Raw genomic sequence first — 12,791 nt, 5'->3', positions numbered from 1 at the left:
TTGAACATGTTTGTTTCCTTTTCAAAAAGCATTCTTTTATTTTCCTATATTTTTCTTTTATTCTCTAAGTTAAAATTTCATTTGTTTCTCGAAAAATAAATGATTTGAAAAGATATTTCTAAAAATTCATTATTTATATTGCTTAGAATGAAAAATATTTTCTATCATAAACATTTTTAGAGAATGTGAAGTCAACCCTCAAGTGTAATTACCGCACATACCATCCTTTAGAACAAAGATTCAGTCAAAATCAGGTGAGATCTTAGCTTCTTCATATATGCGAGATTTGGACCTGAATAGATCCTTAAATTGCTCATGGAATGTAAAGGCAGGAGAACCGCCTGAGGTGAGTGACCTTGTACTTGCCTTCCCCAGCTTCTCAATCAGCTGGTAAAACATTGACTGGGAATTAGGGGCCCATGGTGGTGAGTGTAAACATCACGTCCGGAGCAAAGGCTACAATTGGGCTGGCATGAGGTAACCAATCCTTGTCCGTCGCCCAGCGTGAATAAGTGTGGGTGAAGTACCCACTGCTGACCGGACATGCCTAACGGCACTGTTCCAAAACCAACAGATCCAGACAGTACTCCCGGTTTTGGAACAGTGCCTCAAATTGTCATTTGCTTCATGTTGGAAGCCAGAGCGCAATGCACTCCGTTGAGCTTCCCCTAACGAGAAAAAGAAAACAGACATGGATATACGTAATGCTCGAAATTATTGTCGAAGTTACAGATGTAATAACTCAGTGACAGTTCATAAATCAAGCATTGCGGAGAAAAAAGTAACCGCTTTTAACTAGAGATTATTGAAAACCCCAAAAAGGGTCAGTTTCACAATCTGAAGATTCCGAGTAATTCACCGTCTCTCCCGGATGGAACTTCTCTCAGCGACGGGAGGACAATTGATCTTTGATAGATCTTTCCTTAGAAGACGAGACCAGGAAGGCGATGCGAGCATCAAGCTCCTCGACGCGAGTGAAGAAGGACTTCTGAGCTCGTGCGCATCCTTCCTGACTCTTCTTTTACTTTCCTTTTCCTCAGAGCGATGTATCTCCTAAGCGGCTGAAACCAGCAAACTAGTTGACACTCAAGACGAAACTCGATGATACTCTCGTGCCTCTGCTGTTTCCTGTTCAAACATCTTGTCAGTAGGGTTGTTATCAGGCAACTTCTGCTACAGCAGTGAGCTTTCCCAATGTCACTCGACGTCGTCGATCCAGTCACCATATATCCTGCTGATCTTGTCCGGACCCTTCCATTTCTGATGAGTTCTTTGTCCTGGCCTCTGTATTATGATAGCTGATCTCTGTGATGGAACTCCAATGTGGTATGCATCCGTATGAGGAACCGAGACTGCTGATGCAACTGCAGTGTCAGCAGGAGTTTTTGAAGGAGCTCCTCCCTGTTTTGGATCAGCAGGTGCTGAAGTAGCATCTCTCGCGTCAGACTCCACAAGCCCACCACCATACCGGTGTAATTCTGCAGATATTCAGATACCATGGTCAAAGATTTTTGCAGTATTTGCATCACGAAGCAACTAAAATTATTTGGTAGGATCAATAGGATATGCTTCTGATAATGTGGAAGAATACCCCATGAATGCAGTTTCAGTCTTGCAGACAAAATTTACCAGTTTAAGCCATCGAACACACATGGAAAGCCAAAAAAGCAATGCATGGTGCATCATCATATATGAAGAGGATCACCAGTTCAGCACACATGATCGCCATACTTGTCCTAACATTATTCATTAACTGGATTAGGATTGCCTAATTTAATTACTATGTCTAAAATATTGCTATGTCCTGTCCACACTAACTCGAGTGTCATTTAAAATAAAAAACAACCAATAGGAAGAGTCGGCAACTATATGGAGACCATGAGGATCTTTTGCTTATAGCAAGTCTTGACTGTCCAAGAAGAAAAATGGAACTGCTGCTTTCTCAGAGTCAATCTTCTTCCACTTTTTTACACAAGCTTCTTCAATCTCCCAAGCAACAATGTCATGACTTTTCACTTCTACTTCCTATATCCAATGTCTAAGGTCTATGTAGACTATCTACATTTTCAGCTTTTGAATAAGCTTAAATTCCAGTGGTTTATGCTTGGTCGGTAGGGCGGTTATATGGTAAAGCTTGTAGGTTCTCAACAGTGAATGTAAGGCTCAGAGAAAAGTTGATGATTCCTTTTCTCTGCAAAGAAATCTGGGAGAGAACGAAGTTAATTTTTAATGAGTAATAACTAAGCAATGTGAAAAGGATTCTATTTCTAAGCTCCCTTCACCGTTTAGAAGCTATAAAGAGAGAAGGCTTATCAGAGCATAACACAGCTGAACACAACTCTCTTCATAAGCTATAGACATCATTAATGTTAACATATCAAAGCGTAAGTGATCAGAGAAATTGAGCACACACGAAGAACATCCACGAGAGCTACAATCATATATAGTTACTATAATACTAAAGTAGTTGTCTCTGTCCGCCTGCTCATGTATCCTTTCTTAAGCTCAGAACTCATCCTCTCTCCTAAAATGAATCTCCTCCACAGAACCACAGTAAAGCACATCCTCTTTGACAGGTCTAGACAGCTGCTAATTTCTCATAATGCATAAGAGGAAAGTAACAGACTGAAGTGCACATAATCCATGTCTCCAGTTCAATCAATGAAAGGAAAGGATGGCACCCCTGGTGTAACTAAAATTGTCAAACAAGATTTCCCTTGACTAAGATTATACCTGCTGCTCCATGAGCGAAATGGCACTTGTTTCCAAACGGACAATAACCCGTGAGCTCCCACTTATTACATATTCTCGTCTTCCAATTCGACGGCTTCACATTTGACCCAGCCCCAGCTCCAACTCCTCCTCCGCCTCCTACACCACCTCCACCTCCTCCTCCTCCTCCTCCTCCTCCTCCTCCTCCTCCACCGCCGCCGCCGCCGCCGCCGCCGCCGCCACCGCCACCCCCACCCCCACCCCCACCCCCACCCCCGCCGCTATAACCACCAGGTCCCAAACTTATGGCCACGCTCTCCCTATTCTTGGACTGCTCATCATGAAGAAAAGTACAACTATCTCCATACGGGCAGCCTTCCTCTGTATAAAACTTCTTACAATGCCTCCCCTTATAGGACCGCTGCGACTCCCCACTGAATCCCGAAGACCCGAGCGACGGAATCTGGAATTCTTCCCTCGGCTCCGACGCAACCCCCTTCTCCTCCTCATGAGCCGCGACGATCTCCTGCCAATTAGGAGGCGGCCTCCTCAATTCCTCGATGCTATGAGCAAAGTTACAGTTGGTGACGTAAGGACAGGTCCCCGCGCGGAACTTGCAGCACAGCTTGGTCTTGAAGAACATTTTGCCGATCGCCTTCGACCGGCTGGACACGGCGGAATCCGAACCGTTCCGCGACTTCTTGCTCGGGGGCTCGCTCCCGGACCGCGTCTGGGACTGCCTCCCGCCGTCGTAACTCGAGTTGGAGGAGGGCGCGTCGGAGGAGGGCGTCAACCCGCCGTTCCAGACGCGGTACTCGTCTTCCGAGGCCCACACCCCTTGATCGGCGGCCGGATTCTGCATCCAGCTCTCGTTAGGACCTCCTCCGGTGATCACGTGCACCACATTCCCGCCGCCGAAGCCCGATTCTCTACCGTAATCCATCGCATCCAAAGAAAGACAGACGAAAGGCAAAAGCAGCAAAACCCACCAAGCCGCAGCGCTCGGACTCTTCAAACCCTCCGCTTGATGACGATGTTGCCGTCGCAAACGAAGCCGAAACCAAACAAACCCTAGCTCCGCGGCTCGAATTCCCTCGATCGTGCCGACAAAGCCCGAGGCGAGCGCCTCGAATTTCGGACCCAATCAAGCAGGAGCTCGTCGGATCAGCAGACGCAGCTCCGAGCTACGAAATTGCTAAGCTGAAACCGGCGGGAACGAGCGAGCATTCGCTGTGCCCCACGAACGGGAACGAAATGCGGGGGCCAGCTCGGGGGGCAGCAGGACCTGAAGATTGGAACTTTGAGCCGGATTCAGATCTCGAGGCCGAACGCATCGAGCGATTACGGAACAATCAGCTGCAAAGAATGAAGAAATCTGCAGATCGAAGAGGCGAGATGGCAGGAGCCGATGGAGATGAGCTCGCGAAGGGCGGGAGGGAGGAGACGAGAGGAGGAGAATCCGGGAGATGGATTCGATTTTCGTTGGACTGACAGGTTGAAGAGCGATCCCAGAACAGAGGAGAGTGGATTTTCCTCTTCTTCTGCTTTTTTCTTTTTCTATTTTTCTACTTGGTTTTTCTCTTGTCCGGTTATCTTCTTTTCTTTTTTCTTCTTTTTTTATTGCGATAGGCTTGGAAAAAGGCGGCACACGTGGCGGCAGCGGATGGCTCGATCGTCTTCCCGCTGTGGGCCGTGGGCTTATATCTTCTTCTCGAGCGAGCGGGCTTGGGGAGGATCCTTGGACCGGCCCGCTCGTGCTGCACTTTGGGCCTGAGTGGGACAGGATAACGGGCCACAACCAAACCTGAATAGGCCCGGCAGATAAGGCAGTGCAAATATTTGGGCGGGCGGGCACTCGAGTTGACGATCGGGCTACGGTTGGATTGACTAAGGCTGTGCAACAAGATTGGTTCCATCCGGAATCCGGGCCGGACCACTCTAAAAATTGGTTCTGAACCGGCCTTATTCCCGATTCTGAGTGAAACTTGGAACTGGTTTCGTAAAGCCTGAAAACCTTGGTTTTTCGCTGACAATCTCTTTTTCCTCACTCTCTCCAACGTTACTCGAACACTTGACGACTCTCTCTTTTGCTCACAACTCACCCTCCCCACTCGCTCGAGGCTCACATCACTTGTTCAAGCCTCGCAGCTCTCACTCATTCTCGACTCGGCCTAGAGCAAACATGATAGGTTCCGGATTTGAAAATTTATGAACCAAATCATATAGAATAGGTTCCAAATTCTAGGTTTAGAACTCACTTGTCCTGAAACTAATTACCCCTTTGATGGGTTTGAAAAAAGAGTATTCCCATAACGTGGATAGGCATCGTACCACTTTTAGTTCAGATGTCAAATTTCGAAATTAACTTAATTTAAGTTAAGTTTCTCAAGTTCTTTCCTGAACCATTCTCGTCAAAAATCATGTAAGATCCTTTTCACCGGTTCATTAATGATCGAGTACGTGATAATCGCAAGACTGACATCGAGAACACACATGTTTGGAGTTTTTACGAGTTGCAGACATTGGTGTTCGTCTTTTCACCTCGCCAATTTCCGGTTTTAAACGCAAGAACAAATGAGCCAAGACTTAGACACCAAACCAGGATAGATTTTGGAATGACAAGCAATTTGAAACGCGCCACTGCGGCTCGATGAAGACTCAAATCCACCAGACAACTGCAGCAGCAGCAGTGGCAGCATAAGAAGAAGAAGAAGAAGAAATCCAGCATTTATTTACATGGCCGTCGACTAGGCAATGGGCATGACTAGCTGGAAAACAATTACAATTTACAACCTGGAAAAAAGTCGACGATCTTCGTCTCCTTCTCGCCGCCTCCCACTGTAACATTAAGTGCGCCTTAGTTCCGTCGTTGACTCTTTCTCACCTTGAGACAGACAGGGTCTCATTCCTCGAACGTGCCCAAGTGCGGGCAGCACCAAACTAAGCATTTATCGTTTCTCCCTATTATTCTAGAAACCCCTCCAACTATATAAAAGATTATCCTTAGGCTCCCCCACCGATGAGAACGAAAAAAAATATAAATTTCTCGTTCATTATCAGATGGTCGAGGAGCGTGGTAGGAGCTGGTGTTATACCCCTATATTCTTCCCGCGTGTCGACCGTCCCATGATGAGCGCGAGAGAGATGTTTCTTCCAGGAGCGATGAACCTAATAGAAATCTTTATATAAACACGATAATCGAGAATCTATTCCCCTCTTCTTCTTTTTTAATCTCTCTTTCCCCAAGCTGCGGCGCTTGAGACTGAGATGATTGACGGATCAGTCCACCTGGACTCCTCTCTCGAAATCCACCATGAGTTTATTGAGCTTCTTGTTGCCGATCCTCTGCTCGATGATCTTCAGCTCTTGATCGTAGCTGCACGCCACCATGCTAACAAAATCTCAGAACCCAACTCGAATATGTTCAGAAATTTTTCAAATTTTTAGAATCAAAAATTAAATTTCGACTCCAAATTTAGTTTTTTTATCTTCCATCGCGGCGCGGCATGAAGTTTTTCTCACCTTTGAGGCATCGAAGGAGCCGAGGGGGTGAGCATCTGGGCGAGCTTGAGGGCGTCCTCGGGGCGGTTGACGATGTGGTTGAAGCACAGGTAGCGGCCGTAGGAGGAGACGTCCTCGAAAACGCACAAGTGGGCGTCGACCAGGAAGTCGACGTCGACGGTCACGAGCACCCCGTCCTCGTACATCTCGGCCGCTCCCTTCAGGTACGGGTGGGCGATGGACAGGTCCGGCCCCATCAGCAGCCCTCCGTTCACGGACACCATGTTCACGCCTCGGTCCATCGCCAGGGCCCACGCCGCTTTCTCCGCCAGCGTCTTCGACAGCGCGTGCCACAGCTGGGGTTCATCGCATCGGAACAAAACAAAGCCATCTCAATCATGTGCAAGAGGATCCCACTAGGACTTTTAGCCAGCGGAAAGCGTAATCTTTTCCAACAGTAAAAGGGAAAGGATTTTCCTTTCATTTTGAGGCGAGAAAGGGAAGAGAAGATGGGAATTTGTTTATGGCCTACCTTGTATTTGCGGCACAGGTTGACGTTGCTCCAATGTCTCTCGTCGAAATCCGATTCCTGCGATTTCCGGTCATCTGTCCAGACCACCGCGGTCACGGAGGAAGTGAAGACCACCTTGTCGATGGTGTCTGTCTGGGCGCACGCCTCCAGCACGTTGTGTGCTGCCCTTACTTCCACTTCGGTCATGTACTCCTGTGACCAAGCACAACGTTAACGTCACGATTCGAGGCGAAAAATCAGCTGTAATTCGTACTCGGTCCTACATGAAAAGATATCAATGGCTACGGCCCTACTGAGAACAAGTCTAACGCAATAACTTCACGGGGTCCTGGTTATTTGACTTTCAGAGCCATTCTGGGGACAGCAAGTTGACTCTTGAGTCCGAGACGATCGTTGAATACACGGTGACGGCTTGTCGAGGGCTTAAGACCGTTGAGTCATCTGGCAACGCTACATCAACTGACTATAGCCATCGTCCTTCCATCCAACGATTCATTGATTTTTAAAGTAGAGTAGGGTATCGATTGAAAGAAAAAAGCAAGGCTACAGATCAATGTGAGATAAGGATCTAGGACCACAAAGTCAATGGCTTGGTACTAGTTAGGAGGCACATTAATGGCGGCTGTTAGCAATCTATTTAGCAAGTACCCTACACGCACTTATGCAAAGAAGTAATAATAGTATAGATCATAGCGTTGTGTTTCAATAACTAATGGTACCTCAATTAAAGAAGAAAGGAGGTCTTTCAATTCTCAGGATCTTGAAACTACAACATCCTCAATCTTTTTATATGTAAAATGAACTCTGTCAAGCGAAGGAGCTTCCCATTCCCAGACAAAATCAGTCAAATCTCGATACAGAGAGCTAAAGGAAACTTAGGACGGCAATTCGTTCGGGCCAATGAATCAGGACAGCCTTTACTCATTTTCTTAAGTTATCTTAAACGAGAGAAGACCCAGTACAGGCTAAGCTGTCGCCACCGGCCCGGAAGGTTTCCGTGCACGAATGCATGCATGTGGGCGGGAGACTTGGGGGGGATGACGGGGGCTCAGGCAGAAACATTCAAGGAAGGCGATGGAATAGATTAATGGGGAAATTAGAGTTGGGAATTGACAGCCGAACCACAAGCAGACTCATTGAATCCTTTTACGTAATCAAAGTGTCGTCGTCGTCCTGCAGTTATTAATCGCGCAAGTGTATCGACCACCCTTTATCCATCTGGTGATGCTTTACGGCCTTCCCGATGCCATTAGAGAATGCATATAATAACTGGGTGCTTATGAAGTACGCAGAACACGAAAAGCTTCAAGTTCTCAAGGGGGCATCGGTTTTGAATTAACAAATTAAAAAGGCAACAAATCAGAGCGGCTGAAGTGCAGAATCTTCTATAAATCAGCACCAAAATAACTCATCAAGCATAATATTCACGAGTTCATCGTTTAGAAATCTTTTCTGATTTATCTTTCATTCAATTTCCATTTAGATAAAATTGTTATATTTTACATTTAACTTCCACCATAATTATAGGTGACGATATCTCCATTTATACTATACAACACATCAAGGAAAACTAGCGCCTCATTGACTCAATTCTCCGTTTTCTTTAATCAATACCTCAAGTTGACCAATTTTTTTATATTTCCCTCACGTATATCATTCAGCAATTTGTAGAATTCCAGTTTTTTTTCAAGTCGTATAGGACACTATATACAAAAGATCAAGCCTATATTTTAATTTTTATTTGGATTTCAAATATTCATCCCATAGGGTCGATAATATTAATGTTTCTTCTTCAGCTGTTTGCGGCCGGCAAGTGGTCGGCGATGCACTGAAATACATCGGGCCACGCAGTCAACAAATCACGAACTCCTACGTTTCTTTTGTACGTTTTACAATTTCAAGTCTCGAAATTATTATCGTATAAATTATTTCAAGTTATGGTTTTTAATTTTATGTTATACGACGACATTTGTGTAATAATGAATGTGGCCGACCGTTGCCCATTAGGGCGCTTCGCATCCGCAAGGGCTGAAGAAGCAGTAGGACCAAGTTATAAGACACATCACTACAAATTGGGATAGTGAAATCACCAGTCTTGTTTAATAAATCATATTACGAAAGGCATTTCATCGATCTAACTCCCTAGTAAAGAAAGTTCAATATTTTCCCACTACATCGAAAAATTAAAGTATTTTCTTATTAAGTACGGTTAATGAGTGCACCACGGTCGCTCCCTAATAAGAGCTTTGTATTTCTACAGCCTTCGACCGGTTGTCCAAACCCCCGGAAGCCGAACGGGCTATTCTCTGTTTCAATTCTAACTTCTTGTGCCCGCAATTGTTACTCGAGTAATGAGAAGCACACTTTCCCGACACCCCCCAACAACGGTTTTGCTAACGAGTATTTACACCCCCAGCGAACGGTCTAACAAGGAAAATTCGCAAAGGCGTAATTTTTCTCTAATTCCATGAATTATCTAGTCGCAATCGGATGAGTTTTTAAAGGGGAATAGATAGCAAATGAACTGAAGAAAGTAGAAATCAGCCAACGACGATTTTCGTGGAAAAATAACATGGTCCTACTGAAATGGAATTTTGGGGCGATCGATGACCACAAAACTCGCGAGAAATGTCCAAATCGACGAGTCGTTTAATCTTTTCCGGTCAAAAGACAGTCTATAATCAGGCAAATTCGTCGCTCTATCGATTCAATTCCAGTTCTATCCCCGCCAGCTAGCTTGCTCCCACGGCTTTTAATAAAGAGCTCCTTAAAAGAGGAAGATCAATCTCTCTCTCTCTCTATCTATCTGTGTGGAAAATAGTTGTTGTCATGTAGACACGAGCGTTAATGCGCAGCGGAGACATGACAGATGCGCACCTGCTCATAGTACTCTCGCCACACAAGGTCACTCAAGTCTCTCTCTCTCTCGCTCTCGTTATCGTGGAATTAGCAAAAAGAAATGAAATCCGCTAAACTAATTCAAAACTCTAACGGGCGATCGACTGAGAAACGATGGATTAAACCAAGGAATCGCAAGAAAAGGAGAGAGGATCGATCGGGGTACGTACGTCGTAGCTCGGCTGGTCCTGAGGCGGCTCGAAGGCGTAGAACAGGCCGGAGCACCCCCGCAGCGCGTCGACGATGCTCTGGTAGTCGAACGGATCGGAGCGGAAGATCTTCAGCCTCTCCGCGTCGTCGGGCGACGAGGACGACAGCTCCTTCAGCCGATCGATCTCGCCTGCTCGAACCAAAACCGGCAAAAAAAACACACACACATAACGTCAGCGCCGGAGAAGCCTCGGGACGGGGCGGGGAAGTCGGAACGGAGTAAGACCTTCGCTCTGGACGGCGGCGTGGACGGAGTAGCCGCGGCGGAGGAGGCGGCGGACGAGGCGGGAGCCGAGGCGGCCGGAGGCGTCCATGACGCAGACGGCGTTCGGGGGCTCGTGGAGAGAAGCGGGCGCCATTTCTAGAGATAGAGAGAGAGAGAGAGGGAGAGGATCGATGGATGGATGTCGAAACGACGGCGGGTGGGATGGTGGAGGATGGTTGAGAAAGGAGCGAAGGACAGGTGAGAGGGTATTTAAAGGAAGAGGAGGGGGAGGGAAGAGGGAAGAGGGGGCGCTTAGCATTCAAAGAGTGTGTGTAGGAGAAGTAGTAGATGGTTGGGAGGTGGTTGTTGGCACTAGAACAAAAAAGCTTGTTTTTTTCTTTTTCTTTTTCTTTTTTTGTGCGCGCGTGCGAGAGAGAGAGGAAAGCCGAGTCATGCGACCGGATGCAATCTCTCGAACGGAGTAAAATTGACTCGATCCATCCACCGCCATCGCCATCGCAATATGCGAGACATGACGTTTAATCGATTGTAAAGAAATGAATCTGGATTTGATAGCATTGGAGCCTAATTCGATGTTCGTTGCGGTACTGTCGAAGCCTGCCCGACCAGAGAGAAAATACTCGTCCGAACGGCTTTCTACTTTCGAATTTTCATTTGGTATTTTCGGCCTTTGCTTTGGGAAACAATAAGATGGAAAGGGTGATCGTTGGTTTTGACGAAAAAGGTGAAGGAAGCAACTCTTTTTCACCTAAACGGAAAAAAGAAAGGATCTCTCATCTCTTATCAGGTGCGTTTTGGTGAACGACAAAGGAAACCATCCGTCTGTTTAGGCACCTTAGTATATTCGTGAACGTTATTTTAGTACGAAGTATTTGACAGCATGTAGAGGTCGTTTGACTGAGAGAGGCTACCCCTTAGATCCGCTCAATAAAAAGGGGGATCGAGGTGAAAGACGGCCGGATCACCAGACCCTATTACAAAAAAGCCCCTAATCGCATGCATTTGGGACCAAGCATGTCTTTCATCTGTGGAGTGTACTTCTTGAATTTTGATTTTGTTCAATATGATTCCTAAACTTTAGTTTAATGTACCAAGCAATTTTTAAATTTTCAATTAATTCAATATTATTAGAATGCACGCGTGAATTGTGTTGGAGAGTAAATATATCTTAATCGGTCCACAACTCATTGACTTAATCTTTTAAGTGAAGGTGAGTCAAATTGAATATTTTGACGAATTCAGATTTGGACTCTCTCTTAGAGATCTCCGCATGAAGAAGATATCGGGTTTTAATTGCGCACTTCTAATAAATATGACTCATAAACTTTTGATGTATGTTTAACTTAATCTTTAAATTGTATGGAAATATTCAATATTGTCCATGAACTTGTATCAATGGAAGGACAACATTAAATATTTTCATATAATTCAGAGATTAAATTGAACATATATCCAAAATTCAAGAATCACATTGTATGGTAGACTAAAATTGAAAGACCGTATTGATGATATTTGTGTCCTCATCCCTATTTGTGAACAATGTTTTAGTATATAGCTTATCCCTCGATCCGTCCGATAAAAGTGGGGGATCGAGGGGAAGGACCGCCGGATCACCAAACTCCAATTGCATGCGTTTGGGACCGAGCACTTCTGCACGTGGGCGGAAGCTAGAGAACGCGTGGGAACAGAGGGGAGCTCCCCCCAATGTTTTGCACATTACTTCGGTTTCCTTGCGTCCGTTGCGTCCACGATATGGAATCGGACCGTGTCGGGGAGCTCCTTCCACGTGGCCGCTGGTTAGCGGAGAGATTTTTGGTTGTGTTCATTACGTTCACAATATAACTAGAACCATTCCGACAAGCTACACATGACTTCGGGGATAACGTATTTGGACCATAGCTGCTTGATAAGAGAACGATGCGTGAACAAACAAGTCAATTGGAGGCGAGGGCTTTTGAAATCAGAGATGGAATTTATCGATGAAGGCTTTGTAAGATTTTTTATTTTTTTTCTGATATGAGCTACATTAATTGATATTATCATTTATTGTTTTATGAAATTAGTCTAATAAGATGAGATATCAAAATTCTTCATTAATCTAAAATGGGGTTGGCTTATGTGGGCTAAATAAAGATCTTGTAGCGTTAATGCACAAATGATCTCACATAAAGAGCGTTTACTGAACATTGAGAGCGAAGGGTAAATGGTAAGTGTCATTGAGCTATTGAAATAGAGAGCAATAAAGGAGAAACACTTAAACTTTAGATCATTATCATCCTACATCAAGAACAATGAATTCTAAATCAGATGCGGAAATTTCTTTTTCTCCATTAATGTGTTTTAGGTTTTAGTTGTAGAGATCTTGAGGTGCTGTTTTTGCGGCTTTCGGACTTGAGGTGGGTCGGTATGTATGTCATGCTATTAATTTGATTGGTCAATTACACGAGTCTTCTAATTGATGCACAAGAGAGGGAAAGGACGGCACAAAAGTTATAAAATAGGTAAACTCACTTAGATTATGTTGACCGCGTAAATCACATCAGTTGATCACCTAAAATTTCACAAGGGTCTCATAAAAATTCATTGGCTATCGCACTCAAATCAACAAGAAGATTTGATATAAAGTCATATCACCAATGATGTGGTCGATAGAGTTCATTGCACAATATAAATTATATAAAAATTCGTCCTTTTGATTCATTGCATAGCAAG

General features: G+C 45.0%; 2 protein-coding genes across 3 annotated transcripts; both read right to left on the bottom strand.

The window, feature by feature from the left end:
* Positions 1–674: 674 nt before the first annotated feature.
* LOC104443540 (zinc finger CCCH domain-containing protein 12) lies at positions 675–4,287 on the bottom strand. The gene is made up of 3 exons (XM_039313149.1): positions 2,974–4,287; positions 2,734–2,919; positions 675–1,478 (listed from the first exon to the last, which is right to left on the bottom strand). The coding sequence occupies exons 1-3, from the start codon at positions 3,653–3,655 to the stop codon at positions 1,198–1,200; spliced, it is 1,149 nt and encodes a 382-aa protein (XP_039169083.1). The 5' UTR covers positions 3,656–4,287; the 3' UTR covers positions 675–1,197.
* Positions 4,288–5,298: 1,011 nt separating this feature from the next.
* Positions 5,299–10,367, bottom strand: LOC104443539 (cinnamoyl-CoA reductase-like SNL6). Of its 2 annotated transcripts, none has more exons than XM_010057005.3 (5): positions 10,080–10,367; positions 9,814–9,983; positions 6,746–6,937; positions 6,235–6,569; positions 5,299–6,103 (listed from the first exon to the last, which is right to left on the bottom strand). In XM_010057005.3, exons 1-5 carry the CDS (start codon positions 10,210–10,212, stop codon positions 5,992–5,994), a joined length of 942 nt encoding a protein of 313 aa, XP_010055307.3. In that variant the 5' UTR covers positions 10,213–10,367; the 3' UTR covers positions 5,299–5,991. The 2 variants fall into 2 exon arrangements, with proteins under 2 accessions (XP_010055307.3, XP_010055308.3); XM_010057006.3 differs by having other exon boundaries at positions 5,299–6,088; positions 10,080–10,363.
* Positions 10,368–12,791: the final 2,424 nt, after the last annotated feature.

Source organism: Eucalyptus grandis, chromosome 5 (assembly GCF_016545825.1).
Source record: "Eucalyptus grandis isolate ANBG69807.140 chromosome 5, ASM1654582v1, whole genome shotgun sequence".
Lineage (NCBI taxonomy): Eukaryota > Viridiplantae > Streptophyta > Magnoliopsida > Myrtales > Myrtaceae > Eucalyptus > Eucalyptus grandis.
The sequence above is the reverse complement of the archived record's forward strand: the minus strand, read 5'-3'. Positions and strand labels throughout refer to the sequence as shown.